The 24,572-nt window shown below is 37.7% G+C and overlaps 1 protein-coding gene across 1 annotated transcript; it reads right to left on the bottom strand.

The window, feature by feature from the left end:
* Positions 1-5,561: 5,561 nt before the first annotated feature.
* On the bottom strand, positions 5,562-22,849 carry LOC132149143 (C1q-related factor-like). Its single transcript, XM_059558113.1, has 2 exons — positions 21,678-22,849; positions 5,562-7,223 (listed from the first exon to the last, which is right to left on the bottom strand). The coding sequence occupies exons 1-2, from the start codon at positions 22,287-22,289 to the stop codon at positions 7,044-7,046; spliced, it is 792 nt and encodes a 263-aa protein (XP_059414096.1). The 5' UTR covers positions 22,290-22,849; the 3' UTR covers positions 5,562-7,043.
* Between the last annotated feature and the right edge of the window lie 1,723 nt (positions 22,850-24,572).

Here is a 24,572-nt window from a genome sequence, read left to right as displayed (position 1 = left end):
AGTCTCTAGTCTCTAGTGCTATTATTATTATGTGAGCCATCACAGAGGGTGTGCCCAACTCAGCATTTCTACTGGCAAACACTAATGTGATTTAGCCTTATCCTGGGGCTAATGCCAGCTCAGAGGGCATGGACAGGAACATGTTCTTACAGGAGGTCAACACATAACTCCACAGCCACTGACATACATGGCTCAGAATATCATTCAGAATACCAGAATATCATTTTTATATTATATTTTATATTATATTTTTTTTATATTATATTATATCATATTTATATTACATCATTATATTATATTATATTATATTATATTATATTATATTATATTATATTATATTATATTATATTATATTATATTATATTATATTATATTATATTATATTAATAAAAATAATAGCTCATTTTGAAATCTTCATGTTTATGTTCATAGTTCATGTTTATGTTTATGTTCATAGTAACTTTTAAACACAGCCCCTTAGAAGTTGATACATATTTTTAAATAAAATGCTTGATCATGAATAATCATATGGGTCTTTGGATGCCATTGTGTAACAGCAAAATTAAGGGAAACATGTACAAACATGAATAAAAAGGTGAGATAAAGGGATGCTGAGAGCAAGATAAAGCTGGCCTTTATCAAAGTCAGAGGCTGCCCTTTTCTCCTTCAGTGGATTGTGTGCACTCTGCTTAAGACTGTTGACAGTGCATGCAGAATTCAGGATGTGTTTGGATTATGGTTTCACGCACTTCAAACACTCACGCACACACTTGTTTTCATTAGACATGGATGTTGAGAGGCCATATTTGATGATGACCTCCATTATGAGCATAATTGGCAGAGCGGCAGGGTAAAACATCAGGCTTGTCCCTTTGCAGCCAGCCAGAAATGCTGCAAACAGGCAAATGTGCGTAATTGTTTGCACTCTTGTAATGTCAAATCATATCAAAGAAGGGTCAAACTGAATTTTATGCCTTTGTGTGTGGTTTCTGTTCTCTGTTACCTTAAGACAGACACTCTAGTGAAACACAAAAGAGCCAATGCATGAACAGTAAATTATATGGAAATGGATGGAGCTGGTGGCACAAATAATAGCAATTCAGGCTCATGAAAAAATATGTTCCTGTGACAAAGATTATTTAAAAAATTATATATTACATTACGTTTCAATGTGAAAAATCCAGTGAGGAGAACTAAAAAGCATGTTAATTTTTCTCCAGAACATATAAACATGACTGTACCATCATTTACCATTATCACAGCAGTTCAGAAATCCAGTGGCCCATGAGTGGTGCTAAAAGGTTAATGCTAAAATACTACACCACCCATACTAAACCCAACCATGCCATTTTACCTTGTTTATACACAGCTTCAAGCTCTTTTGTCAAACCATGCTTCACAGAACTCATACCCGAGCGCTCCACCTCGCATGTGCAGCATTGTACCAGGTGCGCTACCAAGCAAATTTACTAAATTGGAAAAGCCATGCATATGGAGATGGATATGTAATGCAAATGTTTACAAATCATGCATTATAGTAAAAATTTTCTGAGGTGATAACATAGTTTTTGTGCAAGGATCTGTGAAAATGAGTTAATTGATAATATGCTAATCATAATTTGTGTGAAAAGTAATAAAATATTGTTGGTGTTTTACTGTCTCTATTATTCATTTCAAATGGAAACTGCAGTGAATTGCATGTATAAGATTTGCAAAAATGTTGGTAGAGACATGTTTTTCATTGCATCAAAGAGTGTATACCTGGCATCTCTGTGTTACAGTGAATCTAATTCAACTCGTTTTTTTATTTGGCATTGTGGCTGCATAATAAAGAAAAAAAGGTGGGTTAGGTGTAGATTAGCTGTATTAAAAATACATTTCAGATCTGTTAGGAAAACTGCATAATCAACACATCAGACTATCAATTAAGACAAATTATCAATTCCCTCCCCATCTCTCCTAGTAGCCAGAAGCATGTTTGTGGAGTGCTGCTGTGATCCATGATGCCTTGCTTGGTGGTCCCCAAATACAGACGAATGCTGTTGTGATGATCCATCTGCCAAGAAGCCAGAGGCAAACACTTCTGCTCTATGTGGTTATCAGTATTTGTGTTTGCAGAGGGATGTGTCATAATAACATTGGGTTCAGGAGGTGTGTGGAGAGGAAGTATGACACTCATAGTCACAGTACCAGATCTCCCTCTCTCTGTTTATCCGTCTCTCTTTCATTCAGGTTTTCCATGGAGTGCATTGTAAGAGCATTTATCATCCAAGCTGTGTCCCCATGTACAGAGTGTTCACTGCTCCCTACACACTCAACAGCGCGTATCTGTAGATGTTCACCTCACTTGATGAAATTTGTTCATTTGGAACAACCTGTGTTATCATCAAAGACAACATTCTACTTCAGTACTATATATAGGGTATTATTTATTGATGCATTTAATTGATGATAAGTGACAGTAAAGAAATGTATAATGTTACAAAAGGTTTCTGTTTCAAATAAATGCTGTTCTTTTGAACTTTCATCAAAGAATCCTGAAAAAAGTTTCATGGAAACTTTGCCATCATGGCTTTGCCATCACATGAATGAATTGCATTTTATATTAAATAGAAAAGCTGTTATAGTTAAATTACATTTAAGCATAAGAGATTTCTTTTGGGAAATGTTTGGAACAGGAATATTTGAGAATGATGTAAGTCATTCTTGGCCAATCAGCTGTTTATTGTCATACGATTCTCTCAGGAAATGTCAGTTAATAACTAAGCTCTATAAATACAGATTCTTAATATTACACTAAGATTGCATTAATATTTACCTTTGCCAGCAGCTGGAAGGTTACCTTAGTATATTAAATACACTGAACTTTAAAGGTGCAAATTTTTTTTTAAATGTAAAAAGTGTTAATGAGGAGCTGAATCTTTCCCTCGTGTGTTTAAAGTATTGTAGGCTCTTTTTTTAAGCACAGTACACACACAGACATACACATTCATTAATAAGAAGAATTCAGTAGATTTTTAACTAAGCAGCATGTCAGGACAATGTGGCCTTTTCAGCTGGCAGAAACTGATGACCAAACTTCACCCATCATCATGGAAACCAGTGGCTTCTCCACATTAGGAGCCTTCAACTTGTGTGGCTTTGACCTTTGAGTCAGAAACTCTGAAGAAAATCACCAGTGTGGCATGGAGTGTGTGTGTGTATGTGTCTGTGCTGGAGTACACACAAATATATTTGTGGATTCTGTTCACCTCCTGTTGGCCCTGTACAGGTGTGTGTGTGTGTGTGTGTGTGTGTGTGTGTGTGTGTGTGTGTGTGTGTGTGTGTGTGTGTGTGTGTGTGTGTGTGTGTGTGTGTGTGTGTGTGTGTGTGTGTGTGTGTGTGTGTGTGTGTGTGTGTTGTTTGAGATCAGTGTGTTAATTGAAGAAGTGAGTTGCAGCGAGTGAATCTCCCTCAGTGATGTAGTGGCCTTTAACCAAATTATACACACACACAGACAGACACAAAAATACCTTTCCTATCACACATGTGTACATGCAATTATCATTTCACTTTTTTTTATCTTCCTCATTAGCACTTAGTTTATATCCCAGAGATAAACCTCCATCTGTTCATATGAAAGGATGTCTGAAGAGTTGCACTTTTGAGAGTCAGTCTAAGTACATTAGAAGTTCCCTCTATGCTGACAGTGTATATGGGAGTGTAAGGAAAACAGAACTAATAATAATACATTAAGAATAATTCTAATAATATTAACAGCCTTTAAAATATTATTTTTAATAATAGAAAAGTACTAAAGTATAATTATAATTATTGTTGAGAATGTCATTGAGCCAGTATTGGAATACTGTGTAAAACTGAAAGTAACCTATTTTGATACAGCAGCATTTCCTGTGTGGATCCTGGAAATCAGTGAATCCTTCAGTTCCTGTCAAACAGGTGTACTTAATTCCTCTGAGCTGGAAGGCTGTCTATCTGACAGTCTTTAAACTGCTCTGTGATCAGACTAAACTCAGAAGCTCTTTGATGGCACTTTGGAGCAGGATGGATCCCTGGACAATAGTCTGGAGGTGTCGAAGCTCTGGAAGGTTAGAGCTCATGAAGGAAGAGAAGAGCACAGGATGTCTGTTGCTGTTGTTTCATCTTGTTCTCCAGTTGCTCCCTAGAGATACCAAAGTACATGGTGAGTGTGAATAGCTTCGTTTCATTCAGAGAGAGAAAGAAATGGAGGGAGAATAAAAGGGTCTTCTGACACATGATATTGTCAGGCGTCTGAGCTGATGTTCAGTAAAGAGAGTTTAGAATGAAAAAAGACTTTCAGCACACAAGAGGTCTATAACAGGGAAACCAAAAGAAACAAAACAACAAAGTCAGTTGTACAATTCACAAAAAAAAATAAAAAATGCTGGAACAAAACATGGGAGTTGAAATTATGGGGTTGGGCAGAATCTGATGTTTACATTTTTTTTTATTCTAAAAAGATCAAAAAGAAAAAGATGTGATAAAATAGTTTAAAATTAAATGATAATATAATATAATAACATTTTCATTAAATTGTATGAAATATCTTAAAATGATTGTTTTTTATTTAAAAATTTAGTACTACCCTGAAGAAGCCATATATATTCGTATATATATAATTTTTTTTATAATTCATGATTCAAATATTTCACATTTACTTTACACTTTTTTGCCCTCTTTTATACATTTATATTTATACCCTAAAGCTGGATCTCAGTAGCATTTAACCATTAGGTGAAAAAATACAAAGGTGTAAAACATACCGAGAGACCAAATAACTTGCAGTATTTGGATTTTTTTCCCTTAAGAACAGGCACCTTCACAGCTCAAGACAAAACAAGAACTCAAGCATGTAAACTTTTGAACAAGATGATATCTTTAGAATTAGTGGTTTTGTGGAATATAAAAAAAACCCTGCAAAAGTTTTTTTTAGCCTCTTATATATTTATTTATTTTAAAGATAAACATCTTGCAGATGCTGTCAGCTTATGAACAGAATGGCACATTCATTTGAATCCCTCTCAAAATATCACTTGATGTGGTGTATTTTGCAAATATCTGCCAACATTTCTCTCTTTAGCCTTCCTCTGTCTCAGTGGGAGTGACTGCTCTGAACACCAGTCGTGGCTGTTTGAATGTGTCCTCTGGAAGAAAGTGTCCTGAGATGCAACAGAGGTGACAGCGTGAATCAAGCAATGAGGCACACTTAATGAAAGCTTTTGTTAAGTCCACCGCTGTGTTTTTTTCCCTATGTGCTTATGTGAGTCAGGCCAGGTGTCAGGTACAAGATAAAAATAGAGATGGGAGGAAGAAATGCGTAGATGGAAAAGAAGCAGAGGCATAAACGTGAATCTTCGCTGCCTTCCTATTTATTCGGATGTAATTCGAAATGACTTAAGCATTTATTAAATAGCCTATAATGTGAAGCATTAGATAAATTGGAAGATTTATGCAAATGAGTTTCTGTTTCCCAAAAACTGTTTTCTTGCATTATTGGGCTAAAAAACAAAAAATCATTACAGCACAAATGACTCCGAAAATCCCATTTGTTATTTAAATTTATTCAACATTTCCAAAAGATAGAGTAGGACTGACAAACATAGCATAGATTTATTTAATTTACAGCTTTATTGTTTCTTTTATATCTTCTCCATAGAGGCTTAGCTAAATGTGTCTGATGCAATCTCACTGGCTCTTTATCACATCTTTAACTGGCTAAAGCATAGAACATTTCTCAAACCAATAATCTGGAAAAGACAAAATATAGTTCATGCTCTGGTGTTGGTACAGATGCACATACTCCCACTCGCAAACGCACGCACACAAACAAATAAACCTCATTTGCTCACATTCATTCGACCCATCGGAATAAAATATTAGTGTAAATATTCTCACTGCATGTTGTTGCATTTGTTTGCAGGAATGATTGAGTGACAAGTGAAGCCCCTCAACAGCACCTCAACTCTCCCCAGACATGTGTCCTCCATCCCTCTTCAAAATCAATGCTTTTTAAGTAAACACTTCTTTTTCACCATAATGTTCAGGAAATAATTGCTATAAATTAGTAATACTGTGGCTAGGTGTTTTGTATAATTCAAAATGCCACCTTATATTTGTCAAATGCTATTCTGTTATGCTTTACATTTGAATTTTTTGTATTTTTAAAATTTAGCTTCAGAAAAATGTTCTACATTCTTTAGTTAAGTAATAGTAAAACATACATAAGCATTCGTTAAGCTATCCTGTTCATAAAAAAAGTGATGAGACTTATAAGTCATCTGCTGTTTCTGGAGGGGCAGGAGGTGGCTGACAGGAGGTAGATTAAGGTCGAGTGCGAACTGACCGGGGAGGAACGGACTCATAGGAAGTGGGAGTAGCAGAGTATCAATTGCCTAAATTGAGTATCAAGTGCTTTAAGGAATAACATTCATTCACAATGCTCATCAGCTACTTCAGTCCCAAAAGAGTACAAAACACACAAAAAGAATGCAGATGGAAACCAGTTACCAACAATAGCCAACAGGGGGTGCTGTGTCCAATGTAGAGGTAAGGAGAAATCGGACCCAAGCTTTAGAATTATATGAATACAGTTGTCATCAGATCCACATATCCTTCAAAAGTAACATTCTTTTTTCCACAGGTAGTCAGGGATCTTTTTAACTTTAGATATCTGTGGGCAAAAAGAGTTTTACTGAAGAAAAGCAAATGAGGTTTAAGATCTCAGCCAGTTGTTCTTTGCGTCTTAAAACAAGAAAGACAAAAATGCCCTTTAAACACAGAAGGAGAAAAACGTCACTTTTATCACTTTATTATCTTGTCCTTTGTCAACCAATAAGGTGATTTGAAGAGACGCTACTGAACCCTCATTTCACAGAGTCTCTTTCTGTAAAAATGTGTGCTGAAGCAATGGAGAGATCCTGGGAAAATAAAGCGCTTGGGATGATAAATGCTCCTTCCTTCACTTCTTTTTCCTTTTGCTATATTTCTTTCTTTCCAACTGCTTTTCCTCTGTGCTCACATATTCAGTCAGTGTAAAGAATGAATCCAGAGAAGGTGCTATATTTGTTGTTGTTGCCCCCGTGGGCTTTGCCACCATCCAGTTTGATGTAGACTTCATCGCCAGCGTCTAGATGCAGAATCACACTGTTTGAGGCATAGTCATAGTTCTGATCAGCATCTTGAGCAATCGCGCTGGCTCGCACCTACATGAGAGATAGAGAAAGAGAGAAAACGAACAAGGAGAGTCAGTAATAGAAAATGTCTGACACATTTGGTCAAGGCTTAGCTAGTTAGCAAGCTCCTGATAGACTTTGATGGTTGGCAGATGCTGTAACTACACCATCTAGATACAAAAGTCATCCATTTACAGCCATCCAAAATTAGTAGTATTTCTGCAAGCAACATAGGTGACTGGCTCAAATAAATGGGAAAGATGAAAGGTTACAAAAGTCATACTGTATACCTGTAGGTCCTGCACCAGCCAAGCAACTCCCATTGGGATGTATGAATGCTAATGGATAGCTTTCTCCAGGTATTAATGTCAAATCACACTGTAGGAGTTTTAGTTTAGTGACAATCTCCTTTTTTGACTCTGATAACTAAAATACGAAACCTCTGCGAAGGTTAAATCTCCCTCATTAAAACGAAGGTATCAGATATCCATCAACACATAAGAGTGCATAAGACTCCAGGATGCATGAAAACACGCAAGCGTTGACACACATTCAGATTGGCTTCAAATTTATGACAACTGTTCTTGTTCACCTGAGCGAGCCGGGAAAAGATTGAGACATGGATGGATTTAATATATGTGGATTTGTTCGAGTACCACACAACAGCGTTGAGGAAATTGCTGAGGATTTCTGTAACCTGTCTGTTGAATTAAAGTTAGAGCTGGTGAAGGCATGAATAAGTATGGCTTGACTGACTGGATCTCCCTCACAACAAGCTGTGAAATGGTGAACATGTTTTAATGTGCAATGCATTTTTTCCAGTTCATTATCAGACAGAAAATTCAGCTCCTGATAAGTGCTAATGTCTATGTTATTTATTAGAGGAAAAGGAAGTGTTTGTGTGGGAGTGTATTTGTGTGTCCTTGTGTTCTGGAGGTCCTTGATGACCTCTGTTCCATCTAATTAAGAGTTCTGTTTGAAAGGTTTTTGCAGACTCGAGGGAGAGCTCCGTAGGCAGAGGTGTTAGAGCAAACCCCGATACACTATTATAATCAACACCAGTGTGTGTGGCAAAGTTGATGTGTGTATGTGTGTCCATCCCACACAATGTGGCTTGCACTCATTGGCAATACTGGTAAGAAATATACTGTAGAGGGAAGAGGGTTTCTGGAAGGGGAAGGGTCAAAAATGAATTCACTTTGCTTCTTTTGCGTGAGTAAAACATATATACTCTGTACAGCATGTTGCATTTACACATTCTGACAAATCAGTATTTTTTGTATTTTGTATAAAAGAGAATTTGGGCCACCCACAGTAGGTCTGTTCCTTCATGTCTTTCCAAACATGTATGACTTTCTTTATTCTGTGATATTCTGAAGAACTGTTTTGGAACCCAAAACAACAATGGAACCCACTGAATTTTTGTGTTCCATAAAAAATTAATGGCAAATGTTTTGGATAATTTCAGAATTTTCATTTTTGAAAGGCCTCCTTTATACCAAATCTAGAGTTAAATAAATTCTAAACAGTTTATGACCAAGACTGCAAAGTACAGATAATTATTTTCTTAAATTAAAAATACAGACCCCCCCCCCCCCCCCATATTTCTGTGCTAAGCATTGTTTCATTAACTAGCAACATGTTAATTTTAAAGCAAAGAAAACAAGATGATTTACTCATATTATTCTTGTTGTGTTTCATATCAAAGGCTGTTTTCTATCTCTGAAATGTAAAGGTTGCTTCTTCGAAATAAGCCTCAATGATGCCGTTGACTCAAAGTGTGCTGGAATAAGTCCCACCTTCTAAATAAAAAAGCCAATCAGCAGTTGTTGAAGTCATCGTGTCACTGCTGCCGTTAGAAGTTGGGTTTTTATAGGAAGTCAGTGACCTGAGATGCATGCTTTGAACTGAAATATATGACTTTTTTGCTATTTAAACAAAACAAAACAACAAAATTTCTGTATTTTTTGCTGGTTCAAAATATGTTATTTAAATGTGAGTTTAGCTAGCAGTTTTTGAGATTTAAGTATTTCCCTTTTCAAATAGATGCATGCTCGAAAAAGCTGCTTGGAGGCGTTGTAAATATTGCTTCTGAGGGAACCGACTTTCCTTAAAAAAGTACTTTACTCAAAAATCCTTTGAAATCAATTGCTTGAGTCATACATGTGTAGAGGTATTTGTGTGGTGTGTGGAATCTCTGCCTTTGAGATTCTGCCTTAGAAGGCAGCTGCTTATGTAGAGCAGTGAGGAGTGAGGCAGATTTCTAGGTTTTGGAAAGGAGATAGTATGTTTGTGTTGCTTGAGTAAATGGCTGGATTGATTAGCCAGGCACATATCACCACCTGTCCCATTGAAATGTTGGCCGGTGTTTGCATGCATTTATGTGTAGCTGTCTCATTTCGTCCATCCACACAAACACCCTGTTAAGATTCTGGCAGAGGGGATTCCCTGAGGTCAAGGCCATATGGATGTTTGTGCTGTGGTATGGTGGCTGTAGAGGGACACATGAGGTTGCAGTGCTGATGTGTAATGGGCAGCGGTGGAGTGCTGGTTTGACCAGCTGCTGCTAAATACACATTACTCAAGCTTAATCTGAAATGCAGATACATAATCACAAAACTCTTCTCTATGCTTATATTGAAATGTATGAATAGTCAGGTTTATTAAATATGGAATATGCCTGATTCTGATATTATATAGTCTTTTAAACATCAAACCTTTAAATCAAACAATATGTCATGTTTATTTATTTGGTAAGTAGCCAAATAATCACTGTGGCCAGCACTGTGAGGATTGTAAATTGGATTTTTAAATTAAGCCAAATCAAGTATTCGGAATTTCAGCAGAGTTTGCTACTAAAATCTATACAGGACCATATCAGTTTATGATTTCAGTGGCGAAGCAAAGGGTGGTCGAAAATGCAATAAAGAAACAAAGAGAGAGAGAGAGAATATAATGAAGCTATCTTGAAAAGAGCTGTCAATTCCTTCAAATCGAATGATTCTGCTGTGGTTTCGGTTTTGTGCTGAGGCAGCTCTTACCAGAATCATTCCTTATTGATCGGACACATTGTTTACCGAATGTGCAAGAGTGCTGCACTATGTGAGTGACATTGTCCGAAATTCATCCTCCTCTTTTAGTGTCCACTTTCTGAGCCAGAAAGAGATCTGGAGCTTCCATCATCTGAAGAGGTGGACCAGTCCTTCTTATAGGGACACAGAAAACACAGCAAAGCCTGGTTTTCATTTTGGGCTGAATGGCAGTGAGTTTGTCAGCCTAAGACTGGAATGTGCTCTTTAATTATGATGGTCAGAGTGCAGAGGAAGAAGGAATGGAGAGAAATGTGACAAAAAGAGTGAGATATGGCAGTTCTACAACCATCAGCGAGCTTCTGGATCCTTGGATGAATTCTGTATATTTACAGTGACTAGATAAGAATATTTGGACACTGAAGCCACACATGAAATATGTGAATTTCATGGTATTAGACTAGGGTTTCTTATAAATGGGTGTTTGTAAGGGTACGGGGGGGGGGGGGTGGGGGCACATTGCCACATATGACAAAACAATTGATCAAAATAAGACATTTACAAAAAGAATATTAAATATTTTATCTTGTTTACCTGCATATAATTTAACCATTAACCAACATAAGTGAACTGTGAAAATGTTACCTTGTTGTCAAATTATTGAAATATTAACTTAAAATCTCAAGAGGTACTTCAAGTAAATATTTTCTGTCTACAGGGTTTGGCTGTTAGCCAAAAATAACACAATATCAAACCAAATTAACCCTGGACATGTTCGACAAAGATTTGATCACCAGAAATTGTTGCAATACTTAATATTGAACAATACATCTGTTGTTTTATGATCTTTATGTTATGCTTGAAAAGTGTACTTGTGCAGTGTTTCTTTCAAATGAATGCTAATGTATATTCATGCATTTGTAAATGTCTTAATTGTCCAACAGCTTTTCTCATCTATTTGAGTCATATCTTATGTCCAGCAGACGGCTGGTGATGTAGATGAGAAAGGCTTGAGAGAGACAGAGAGACTCGACCCTGTGACCATCTGTCCAACATCTTCACCTCCCCACCTCACATCTAATAAATGTCCCATTTGTATTTTTTAGAAATAATTTCATAACACATTTGACCTTTGATTGATTGATTACTTTACTTTTTTTAATGGTAAATTATCCACTTGTCACTCTTCTGCCGGCATCTAGAGTTTTAAAAAAACATTAGCAACACTTTCCTAATATTTCCTAATTTAATTCTTAAAGTTTGTCTGCTGCCCTGAAACTGTGAATTACTGTGTTCATGTTACAGTTAGGGTGTTTTGGCAGTCTTTATATCAGGTATAATCAGAAGATGAGAGTGAGATGAACCAAAACGTGCATGAATGTTCAGTTTGCCATTTTTCAACAGTTTTCTTACCATAACAAAAAAATATTGTGCCAACATGTAGACTATAAACAATTTTCAAAGTTGTAGATTAAAAAAAAGATTTTTTGGAGTATGTTTTACAAGAAAATACAATTTAAGTTTTTCTACTTAAAGATAGTACGCTTAATTCAATGTTTTACTTGCTGTTTCTTTGAAATTATAATTTACTATCAATCTCTAAGTGAAATATGTTTCTACACCATTTTAAGTACTTTATTCAGAAGTAAAGTTTGCTGTGGGTGGCATATTCAGTGCAATAAAGCAACTGTAAAGCTCCTGTGGCGCCTTGTTGTTGACGGTCAAATGGAAGAGACTTGTCCATCACTCAACCCAGATGACTCTTTGTCGCTCTGTCTCTCTTTTTACTCTCTATCTGGTTTCTATTCATTGTTTATCTTCGTGATTAAATCTGGTTAGTCTAATCTCGATGTGCAAACAAAGTCTGCTATTCTGAATCCATGGTGACGACGGCCCGGTGCATATTAATATCAAATAATCCACCTTTAGCACACACAGCCTGCAAAGTTGCCTTATTAAAGGGTGAGCTCTTAGTGCCCGGGGAGTGAGTGGGATTTGCTGGAGAGGATTTCAATGAAACATATTTGAATCTTTTTTTATTCTTAATATTAGACTCAATTTATATTCTTAATATTAGACTTAATATTAGACTTAATGACAGAAACTGTGTTTTGATTCACAATATTTGATCATTTCATTGATAAAGCTACTGTGACTATAAATGAAATCCAGAGCAATGAGGAGACGCCACAAGACATTTCGAACTTTGGGTAAATAGAAATCAAATAGAAAGATGGATGTATCAAATGCCTCTTAGAGGGCCATGTTAAATCCTTTCTTTATGATGCCCCCGGAGCATTTCTGTTAGCAGAGTCATAAACAAAATAATTAACAAAGACTGCAGTAAACATTGAGATTTAAAGGAATAGTCAGGGCCTTTTCTGTCGATTTTGTTGCTTAAACATAAAAAAAATAAAAAATAAAATAAAAATAGTAATAATAATAATAATTGTGATTTTTACCCTAACTGTAGAAACAAACCAAAAGTGCACTTGCCCCAAAGAGTTTCTTTACAAGTGTGTAACTATCAATGTTTTTTTTTTCTAATTTAATTTTGAAATAAAATGATATTGTGTTTAATCAACAGCATATGCCACAGATGTACATAAAGTATATTTAACCCAGAATATTCCTTCCTAAATATAAATATAGCAGAGAGTGAAATGAGAATGGTATACAGTAGTTGGGCAAAGTCAAAGAATGTAAGTCCAAAGACATTGCTGGGCTTTAGGGCTGGGTTAGGGGGACAGTCAGACAAGTCTGCATTTAGACTTGATGCAGGTTATTTTTTTTATCTTTAGAATAGCATTTTTTATTTGTATTTTTTACAGGAAGCTTTTCATGCACCACAAGGCTGCATTTATTTGATCAAAATACAGTAAAATATTTAAAAGTAAATATTTTTACATTTTAAAATATATGTTTTCTATTTTAATATATTTTCAAATGTAATTTATTCCTGTAATTGTAAAGCTGAATTATGAATCCAGTCTTCAGTGTCACATGATCCTTCAGAAATCACTTTAATGTGCTGATTTGGTGCTCAGTTGTTAGCAATTATAATTAAAATGCGCTAAAAAAAATTTTCTCCAGGATTCTAAGATAAAAAGAAAGTATAAAAGAACAGCATTAAGAATATAATATGCTAATATAATATAACAACACCAGTATTTCTAATAGTCATGAAACAATAAAACCACATTTTTATTCGATTTATTATTATTATTTTAATTTTTTGGATAATATTTTTGCACTGTATATAGCCTAAAATTAGCACGAGCTGATTTTTGTTGTTGTATTTTGGTTTAATCAAACTCAAAAGTTTATTGTTTGGACTGTTTCTTTCATAACATCTGGTCAATAAAAAAAATCTGGGTTAACATTTGGTTTATTATAACCTCAAATAGGCCTGCACACTTGTATTTAAGTAACAAAACTACATCTTAGTAAACCAAACCTGGCACCTTATCCTTTGAATTTCCAGGCTCAATTTTTTAATAGACTCAATGGAGAGATTAAGCATGTGGCAAATGAAATGCAGTAGTAGCCAGTGGATATTCTTACAGATGTCAGCAGCGTCTCCCTGCCAGAGACTGATCTGTCTCTGAACGATATGAAACATTTCATCTGAAAAGCAATCTAATCCTGAAGGACACATCCTGCTGTCTCCATGTCCCCCTGGTTCCTTCTCTCTTTCTTACTTTTTTTCCCTGTGACCAGTTGACTTCTCATGCCGCATTACAGGCTCTTAGTCCGTTAGCGGTAGTGTGGTTCAATTGAAGCATGTGCCTGGCTCTAATTATACATAAAAGGTGGACTGTGAGCTGCATCTCTGATCGAGGCTTAGTGGAGCACTTCATGCAGCACTTGGAGAAAAATCCCTTTGCGGATGAGAGCGAGCCAGATGCTCGCTGCTTGTGTGAAATTCCTGAGGACATTAGAGACCATCATGTGCTCCTTTTACATTTGGGTTTAATAGCAAAGCAGACCTGATTAAGGACATGATAAGTAATGGAGAACAAAAGTGAAGGATACACTGATACAATGTTAAAACAATGATTAAAACAGTTTGAGAAGAACGAGCAGTGGTGTTTGCACAGAGATTGAACGATGAAAAGCGCTGAAAGAGAAATGTTTTTTTGTGAAACTACTAGTACTCCTAATGAAGATATTACTCAGAAGGAGTTTAAATAATAATGTCCTCTGCTGATGGCCATGATAGACTAAGGCCAGCTGGCTAGAGAAGAAGATGCCAGCAGCTAATGCCAGAGCAGCTTTCCATCAGTTACTCACGCTTATGCATCCAAAAGACATCTAAACAGGCTGATTCATACATAGTTCAAGTAGCTGAAGTTGAGGAAGACAGTTCACAAAATAACCCCCGCAAAAATAAATTCTGGAGGACAAAAAAAAAAAAAGGAGAAGATTTTCAGAGATTTTTTAGACTGCATTTGTCTGTCATATATTCTAATAATGATGTGCAGTGCAACATGTGCAGTCTATTATAACCCAATGCATTATGAATCTTATTTGGGAGTTGTTTTTGTCACATCATCCCCACAAAAATCTGCTATTTATATATATAAATAAATCTAATTTATAATTACTTTGTAGTCATAGTCACCTTTGGTTTGCTCACAATTTTTTGTAGAATATATTCTCTGCTTTGGAACAATATTTATTGTGAAAAGTACATAAAACAAAACAAAACATCATACATGGATGAAAATATGGATGGTAATGTGTGAGCTTAATACAAACTTAACATTTTGGACTTTAAATTGCAACTAAAAATCGAATTATTATATGTAGCAAACAATTAATTTTACTGCTTTTAATTTTACAGACATTATACATGGAAATATATATTCCCACCTTTATATTTTTAGGATTGTTTGCATTTATTTACTTGCCTTTGTATTTACATTTGTATTTACGTCATATTTGAGAATCCTTTTAAAAAAAAAGGTAAAAAATAAAAATAAAATACAGTTTGTACATTTTAAATAGTTACAACAAGCAGATGCATTTTAATTGGTTAATTTTAAAAGAACTCTCAGTCAAGCTCAATTTAAACTAATGACCTCACACTTACAGCAATAAATATTCCCCCAAAGGGAAACTGGTGGATCCCCCTGAAGCTGAACTCTTAGAATCACTCCTGGTGTGCACACAGTGGCCTGACCTCTAGCGAAGGCCCTCTGAAGGCTTTGAGGAGCGCAGCTGCATAATGAAACATCTCGCTGAATTATAATGCATTATCGTGTGATAGAGTAGCCTCACCTCCTCTCAGTACCATAATAAAAAGATTGCATTAATTTAAGTCTTGGGGGAGACCGAAGGAATTGGGGAGAAAGATGAAGAGAGGGAGCGAGGGAGAAACACGCAGTTTTTTCTGCAGCATACATTTTTCATGAATTGCCCTATTCATCAATTTGGCACCAGGTGGATGGTTGTTATCTTACAGTAGCTGTTGTTTATTTTCTGAGGTGATCGAGGTGTTAAACGCGCACTGACTAATTCAAACAAGTAAGTGGGCTGAGCGAGGGAGTAGCAGCGGACGTACATAGGTTTGTAGCGTCTGAGTGGAAATGAATGGAAGTGAATGGAAGGAGTCATTAGAAACATCATCGAAGCATCAAGACGTTTAAAGAGGAATTTTGTCGATGGGCAAGTTGTTATTCCCTGGGAGAACATGAGCATGTGTATATGCGTCTGTGTGTGTTGAACACATGAAAACATGATTTGGGTATCAGTATCACCGCATGTGTGGGAGAGAGTGTTGATTTCTGCTCATTAAAAGAAGTCACCAGCCAGGCCCCAGTCACTCAGACAGGGAAGCACAGCTATTTTACTGCATGTATTCAACATACATGCTCACAGCAGTACCGCTGAAGTCTCTCTGGGCTGGATATTTGACTGATAGAGCTGAGATGCAGAAAGACTGTGCTTTAAGAGTATAGTTCCTCGCCTATAAATAAATGATGGATTCCTTCACAGCTCTTGCTCTGTTACACCCAGACACATTTGACGTGTGGCATTTCTTCGCAGCACGGGCAAATGCTGTGCTAATAACCCTACAGCACCCAATTAGACCGGTTTTAATGTTCTGCTCCACTTGGTGGCAAATTTAGTGTCCAATTAGACATCACATCAGGGGCAAAGGCCCCGCCCCAGCGCCTCAACAGCTGATTAGACGAGTGGGGAGAGAGAAGAGCATGTCTGACTGAAACACAAGTACACCCTCCAACTCCTACCCAAATAAACAAGCTGTTATTGAAGAGGACTGCTTATTGGTCTTGTTAAAAAATGCTGGAGACTTTTTAAGGAGATTTAAGGAGATTTAAGGAGATTTCGTGACTGAAAAGAAAAGTGAAAGATTTTGTACTTTAACCAAAAGAATGATCGCACACACTATACTGTATGTTCTTTTGTCCTGTTTCCTGCAAAAAAGTATTGATCCTGGGGTTGTTTTTCACTCTAGCAGCATGTTGTTACTTGTCTCTCTCTTCATCCAAATACCAGTGAACAACACTTGCATTCTTATACACTGTGTAATTAAACATGATTAATTTGTTTGACTTCAATTGAACACTGAACTCTGTAATTAAAAACATGTTTTTTTCTGTGCCAGATGGTGAAGTGTGCTTCCCCCCACCCCCCATAGTACTTTACACATACAGTATATGTACTGCTGGCTCCCAGTCATTTTAATTATATTAGCACATTTTATGCATTCTATTAACACAATTGCATAAAAGAAAATTACATAACTATTCCCAAAGATATCTTGACGAAGGAGTGAGTGATCAAAACAGAACAAGGAAAATTGAGTACCATGTCATGCTTAAGAAAGCTTAAAAATTCTCTCATCATTTACACACATTCATGTCGTTCCAAACCTGTTTGACTTCCTTTTTGCTATGGATCATAAAAGAACAGATCTTGAACAGACCCCCCCCACACCTCTTTTTTTCTGTAGTTCAGTGTTGTTTTGGACCCCACTGACTTTCATTATATGGACAATATATATATATATATATATATATATATATATATATATATATATATGTGTGTGTGTGTGTGTGTGTGTGTGTGTGTGTGTGTGTGTGTCTTTTTGGGGTGAGCTATCCCTCTAACTCACTGGAAAACATTCTGGAAAACATCCAGTATTTCATAAACCAACTGTAAACCAAACAGGATCTTAAGATAAATGTGCTAGACCATTGGAGTGCACATCTGCACATGCGGGAGTGTGTGTGTCCCTGCGCATGTGTTCTGAGGCAGTATGATTATCCCGAAGGAGCCTCTTGAGAAACACAAAGAGTGCCTGGATTCATTTGCTTATAATCAAGTCAGAATGGGTTTGGGTGGATTAATGACAATATCAACAGAAGGAACATGAGGACAGGTGCCAGAGCAATCTGGATGCAGTTCAAAGTTTTTAATTACGATTAAAAAGACTCTCTGGCACACTACACATGCCTTTTCTTTTCCCAGCCTTTCTTTTTTCACTCCTTTAATCACATTTGAAGTGGAATTCCTTGTAAAGCCAGTGGAGTTTCAAAAGGAACGCACAGCAGCTGTACATATCCATCTGGCAAAAATGTTTGTTTTTTTTCTGAAAAAAATTGGCAAATTAAGAAAAGAAGGCTGAGATGGCGAGGAATAAACAGAACATGCTAGAGCAGTGGAAATGGATGAAAAGGAATTCATCATTTGTGTGTTAAAGCTAAAATCCATTAAACATACACTATGCAATGTTAATAAATACAGCACTAATAATTTCTACACTTACTGCAGTCTCACAAGAACAATAATATTTGTTTGTATTCTTTTTCATTCACTGGCGTATATATCCTGCACAGCAGCTGTGTGAGTTTGTACAGTATGGCGGTGTGGTCACTGGCCGCTTGAAGAATAGAGCAAGTCCACAAGGATGCAGCAGACTAGCTGAAAGTCTGTTAGCACTCCATCACTGCCATTGAGAAACACTGTACTGCTTTCACACACATTCAAAGAGTAAGTGGGAGTTCAATAGTAAAAGTTTATTTTAAACTGTTTGGGAATGAAGTGAGACTCCAACACATCCAACAGCGGCTCACCTGAGGTCCTGTGCCCACACTCTCTCACACACTCACACTGCTGCAATTCCTCTGATCTAGAATATCAGTTTAATTAGTGAGGCGGTAACCACTTTATAAAGATTAGCTTGCTCTCAGCAGGAAGGCGTGTCGCCCATGTCTGCCTAAAGTGTCTGTGAGGAGGGTCTCTAGAGATCAGGACCCATTGTTTTCAACAGACAGTGCTTTACTACAACACATGCTCTCCCTCGTCAATGCTCTTCCTTCACACACTTCATAAATGCTGTACTGTGCTCCCAGCAGTTTTTGCCTGCTCTTGCCTTTGCCATTAGTGTACCTCTTTTATGGTTTTGCATAGGCAATGTAGTTACGGCATGGGGAAAACAAAGAAACTTTAAAACAGCACTTGAGAAGATTGCAAGTTAGCAGACAAACTGTACAACAGAGAAGTTTACAAAGGTAAAGCCTCCTGCTGTGAATATATTTCTCTGATGTTGCTTGCTAGGTCTGGGTTCAGATTTAAGCTAAATTAATTAAATCAAAGATGGGTTTGTGACAGAAACAAGTGTTCATCTCAATTAAGAAGAAGAGATCTGCCCACATTGTCATGGAACCAAGGGACCAGACAAGTTCAATTAATAAGGCAACTAGAGTATAAAAGACAGGCAGCACTTACAAGGACTCTGTCTCAGCAAGCTGCCTGGTTTGATCTGATGAAGAACATGATTAACTTTAAATAAGGTTTAAAAAAAGATAGAAAATGAGGGGGTAGTGAGGCACATATGAGCTGAGAAAGAAGGAGACTGAGTTTAAAGACATGCTGTAGACAAAAAATAAATCAAATAAAAATTCAATTTCCAGATATTTCAGTGACTGTTTGGTTCCTTTTATTATCTCTTTCATTTTTCCGCTAACCCTCTGGGCAACGTCTGGCAGTCTTTCTTCTGTGACAATTTCTTTAAGGGATTTGAACTATTTCCTCTAACAGAGGCTTCTGGATGATCGCGGCAGCAGTCTGATAACCCTCTGTAATTGTATTCATCTGATTGAAATATCAGCTGTCTTGTGAAAGCTCTGGTTGCTGGTCCGCTGACCTCCAGGCCAAGGCTAAAAACACACATACCCTCCAGGTGCGGGTCTCCTCACCCCATTTTCAATTCCAGGTGCAATTCCAGCTAATTTACTTTGGCAAATGGCAAATATACTTAAATGGGTCATTTTGTCTGTGTTAGCGAGGATAATTGGAGACATTTAAGTTATTTCTATTAACTTAAATACTTACGTCTATAAAGAGCTTGAACAAAGGGTATTCAGTTGTGAAATCACAGACATTAAATCCCTAATTGATATATGCATTAATGATTGATTTTTGTAGGCTATTAATAAAACATGCCTACTATAACTCAGTTTATAAGCACTAAACTAAGCCACCATCTATATTTAAAGACATATCAGAGCAGATAAACCTTAGATTAGTCAACTAAAATTAAATATTTAACAAAATACTTAATTATTTGGTATAACAATTAGAGCTATAAATCTTGATATATTCATTATTATTACTAATCTAGTTACAGTATCCAAAATTATACAATTTTAGTGTGATTGAATATGTTTGTGAAAGATTATGTCAACGTCTGCCTGAGCTATAGGACAAAGGTTTATTTTAAAACTCAATACCTTGTGGACTGGTCTCTTTTTGCGCTCCAGAAACTCTAGATGCAATAGTTAATTGTATGAAAATGTTATTTCTAATTCACTTGATCCTGAAGAGACTACTTTATAATTCTATTCCATCTGTCACTATACTCCCCGTCGTGCGTGCGGCACAAACCGAGTGGATGACGCTGCACGTGCGCTTTTCTCCCACCTAGTTAAGTGTGCCAAACCACTCAGCATCGCAAAATAAATATATAACGGCCTCCTAATAAATACCGTGGCAACAAGCCTTAATTTTAAGCGCTTCAGATCCTTAAACACGGCACGTTCCACTTCTGTCTGTTTCTGTCTGCACTGACATGCCAATGCATCTAGTGCACAACCGCACTGAATCATATTCTCATTAAAAAGCGCAAAACAACTCTGCACAGACTGAAATGCAGCCATGCAAACACTTGAAGGGACAGAAAGAAAAAAAAACATTAAAAGGACGTTTCTTGAGACATGCTGAGATAATAAGGTATGTTTGTGACTGTAGCTTGTCTTCATGGCACTGTGATTACAAGTTCATGAAGTTGCACGATTTCGCACGCGCTGTCGATTTTTGTCAGACTGTGGCATTTTCGTTCGCGCCCTCTAATTAAGGAGCCTTACGTCAACTGATCCAAGCTTTGTGGGCAAAATAGCCACTATTGCGGTGAAACATTTACTTCAGACCAACAAATGAGTATGGCTTCGTGTAAACAGATGGAGTAGCAGCCTGTATTGTATTTTCACCCTTTAATATCTGTAATGATAATAGTCCTAATAAAATCGTCAACAACACTAAACATGTAACATTATTTATAGATACGTAAACATAAAATATATGCTGTTAAAATGCAAAAAACCCCGGCGCTTTAAAACTTACTGGACACTTAAAAAAGTTTGCAAGCCAATTCCATTAGAGAGAGAGAGAGAGAGAGAGAGAGAGAGAGAGAGGCAGAACCTGTCCTCTGTTAACGGGGACACGCGCACAATGTCAGCACGCATTACGCGCATTCAGCGCGTGTCTTCTCGCCGGGTATGTGGCGCCGCAGCTGTGCGAACTGCACCCGCGTGCTCTGGGGGGACGAGAAACTCACAGCAGATGTTTCTGCGTCTCCCACCAGTTTTCACACGAAAGAGAAAAAGGAGAGGAGAGACAGAAAACGACGTTTCGTTTGTCCTCTGCGGGGTCATTATTAACAGCTTAATTCGTTTTAGATCATTTCTGCGAACACCAGCCCAAACCACCAACACCTTACACGATTTTAGAAACACTTAAAGAAGATCAGGGTAAACACACACTTAGGTCACCGTGATTTTGCCAAGTAAGACATGTTTTCCTGGATCAGTATTGCGGTCCAAAAATATAGACCTAACTAACCCAATCCCTACCTCTAAACCTACCTACCCATAAATTTTCCTAAAATCAGAGGGAAATGATAAGTGAATACCAATGGTCTAGAAGCAATTACCCTGATTGTAAACCTAAAGCTGAAATTTCTTTGAAAACTTGTCCCTCAATTCTGATTGGTTGACCAGGATGTTGTTCCAGGAGCAACGAGAATGCTGATCCAGGAACATGTTGTACTTGGTGAAATCAAGTTCACCGTGTAATGTAAAAGCAAAGCCAAAAAAATAATAAAATAAAAAATAACTAATGAAAAAATGGCCGATCTGGCACTCACCTGTCCATTCTTACACAGGTCAGCCCACATGCTGGTTCCGTCGCCTCCTCTCATCAAGACATGGTAGATGAAGAAATACGTGCCTGGCACGCTGCAGATGAACTTGCCCAAAGTGCCATCATAGTTATTGCCAAGGTTAGTGACCACGTCGTCGAACTTGAGGATCTCATAGCCTTCGTGTGGGTTCTTCAGTCCCGCGTAGAAAGCCACCCGTGGGTGCGTGTTGTATGTAACCGTGCTGATAGCTCCATCATTGCCCAGACTCAGGACCCCGTTTCGTCCCCTATCCCCCCGGTCCCCCGGGGGCCCCATTGGACCCGGGGGCCCTGGCTCCCCTGGTGGCCCCGGAGGTCCGGGTTTGCCTGGCCGGCCCGGCTTCCCCTGTGGCCCCTGGAGGAGTGTGGAGGGTGGAGGCATGTTGCTGTGGTCGGCCAGAGCCTCGGCCTCGGCCTGCACAGAAGAGCCAGTGCTGGCGATGCCCGTGTTGGTGACCTTGTTCTGGTATGGGTCGCACACCATTCGACAGGTGCCCAGCATCTCGTAGTGGCTGTTGTCATTGCTCACGGAGCTGACCAGCACGGGGATGAGCACCACCAGCACCAGCACCAGCATGACCCCTACGGCGGCCACCACCAGGGTCTTCCTGCCCAGGCTGAGGCGCGGGAGTGGCTGGGCAGCCAGCGTGGGTCTGCCGGGAGTCGAAATGGTGACTGCTGGAGAAGAGGAGACCGTAGAAAGAGAGACAGACAGAAGGGTGCAGAGGAAAAGGCGCAAAGCCCTAGGATCCCAAGCGTGTGGAGAAGCGTGTGAGGGTGAAAGAGACCCACATGCACACACTCTCACACACTTGCCCAGCTCTGTGCACGCCTGGTTTGCTTAGCTGGCTCACTGGATCCGGTGGGCTGGCAGGAAAGCCTTTCACACAGATCCCACATCCACTTGATCTCACTCACACACATACACACTCTCACACACGCACGCGTATGCATGCGAATGCACTCACACGCTCTCCCAAAAAGTCGATCCCATTGTCTGGTGGACAGATTTGCACTCGGTAATGAAGAGAATGAGGGATGGCAGAGGCAGCAAAGAGAAAGAGAGGATGAAGTGAGTGAGTGTGTGCATGGGAGTGAAGGACAGCGAAAGAGAGAGAGACGCAGATATAGAGGAGGGACAGGGTATGTTTGCAGAGGCGTTTTCTCAGTCTGGGGGTTTTATACTGAGTAACCCCCCCCCCCAACACACACACACACACACACACACCCACCCTCTCTTTCTCTCCACTCCATCTCTGTGTCACAGCGATACAGCCAGGGGAAAGGAAGAAAAGTAACCAAGAGGAGAGGAGGGGATGACATAGGGAAATATAAAATAATGAATACAGAAAAAAGAAAGATAAAATCTCCTTTTAAAAAAAATGCTCACAGTAAACATTAGGATTTGATGTCTGACACAGACAATATTAAAAAGTATCCTTTCAGAGGGACTCATATCATGAAAAATCTATTTTTAATATACATTCTTAAAATAAAGTTTCTTTGTTGGCATCTATAACCTCAGTCAATAGAACCTTCCGATGGTTCTTTTTAGTGCAAAAAGGTTAATAAGTAAAAGGCTCCTTACACTAATAAAAAAATATATATATATTTTAAGAACTGTTCTTCTTCACGGAACCCCAGTGTTGTACATATTAGGTATTGCTTTAAGGGGGGGGGTTTAGAGTTTATATATTTATATTTAGATATAGAAACCATTGTAATTTTCAGAACTGAAAACCAAAAAGACCACTTAGCTGCAGAAAATAGCTCTATCTACACCTCTACAGCTTTCTGATTACAGACAAATGAATTTCAATATACACAGCAATTTATTATTAGTGACGTATATCCAGTTTTTAAAAACTTAGTTCACTAAGTTATTGTAATTTACTGTAAAGTTGTGCTTAAATTTGGAAACAGAGTTCAAAAATGGAATAAGGAAACCTGATGTCACAGAAAAATTTAACTATTATATTAAACTATTTTAAAAATGAAATAATAATGACAATAAATTATGTGATCCCTTTAATAATACACAAAAATACAATAAAAATATTATTGTTATTAAATTATATGACCCCTTTATTACAATTCAACTGTAAAAGGCAGTATATTCAGTCAGGAGTAAAAATGCAAACATAAACATGCTGTTATTGAACTGAGGTGCTACAATAATTTCTTTAGATAGTTTTATGATAAGTTAATATAAGGAGCAAATTCACTTGCTATTCATCTCTTTATGTGTCTTTGACTTTGAGTGTGTGTCATACAGAGTCTTATTGTATTTCACTTACTTTTTTTCCTGGCTGCCAATAAAGTTTCCTCCTCCCTCTCCTGCTCTGAAATGGTTTGTTATTGGCCTGTTGCATTTTGCACTGTTGCATGTGTCTATTGATCTGATCCTTTGATTGAATTAAGTCCTGTGTAAAAAAAAAAAAAGAAAATCCATCTCTATAGCTCACACTAGACAGAGTTGCCGGGTTCTGCCGGGTTCTGGACATGTAATATGACCTTAGATTACAGCAGGAGTGTGATGTGACTTTTGTTAAGGTTTCAAATTGTGTAAAGGTGACAAATCCAAAAGTAAAATCTGTGAAGGTAGTGTTGAGCAGGGGCGGCTGGCCAATAGAGGGCGCTAGGGCGCCGCCCCCCCATGAGCATATACCATAGACTGCAGTCAAATACATGTAAATACATAAATAAATCATATATAAAATTATCAATATTTGTGTGTTTGAGATAGTAAATGCAGCTAGTATATTTGAAAAATATTATAGAAATTCAAAATGTCTGTTTTTCTACACGTCCCGTCTAGATCTGTACACGTGATCAGCTCTGGGGCGCTGGAGAAAGCGCC

The sequence above is a fragment of the Carassius carassius genome, chromosome 9, assembly GCF_963082965.1.
Source record: "Carassius carassius chromosome 9, fCarCar2.1, whole genome shotgun sequence".
NCBI classification, from domain to species: domain Eukaryota; kingdom Metazoa; phylum Chordata; class Actinopteri; order Cypriniformes; family Cyprinidae; genus Carassius; species Carassius carassius.
Note: the sequence above shows the minus strand (reverse complement) of the source record. Positions and strands in the feature narration are given on the sequence as shown.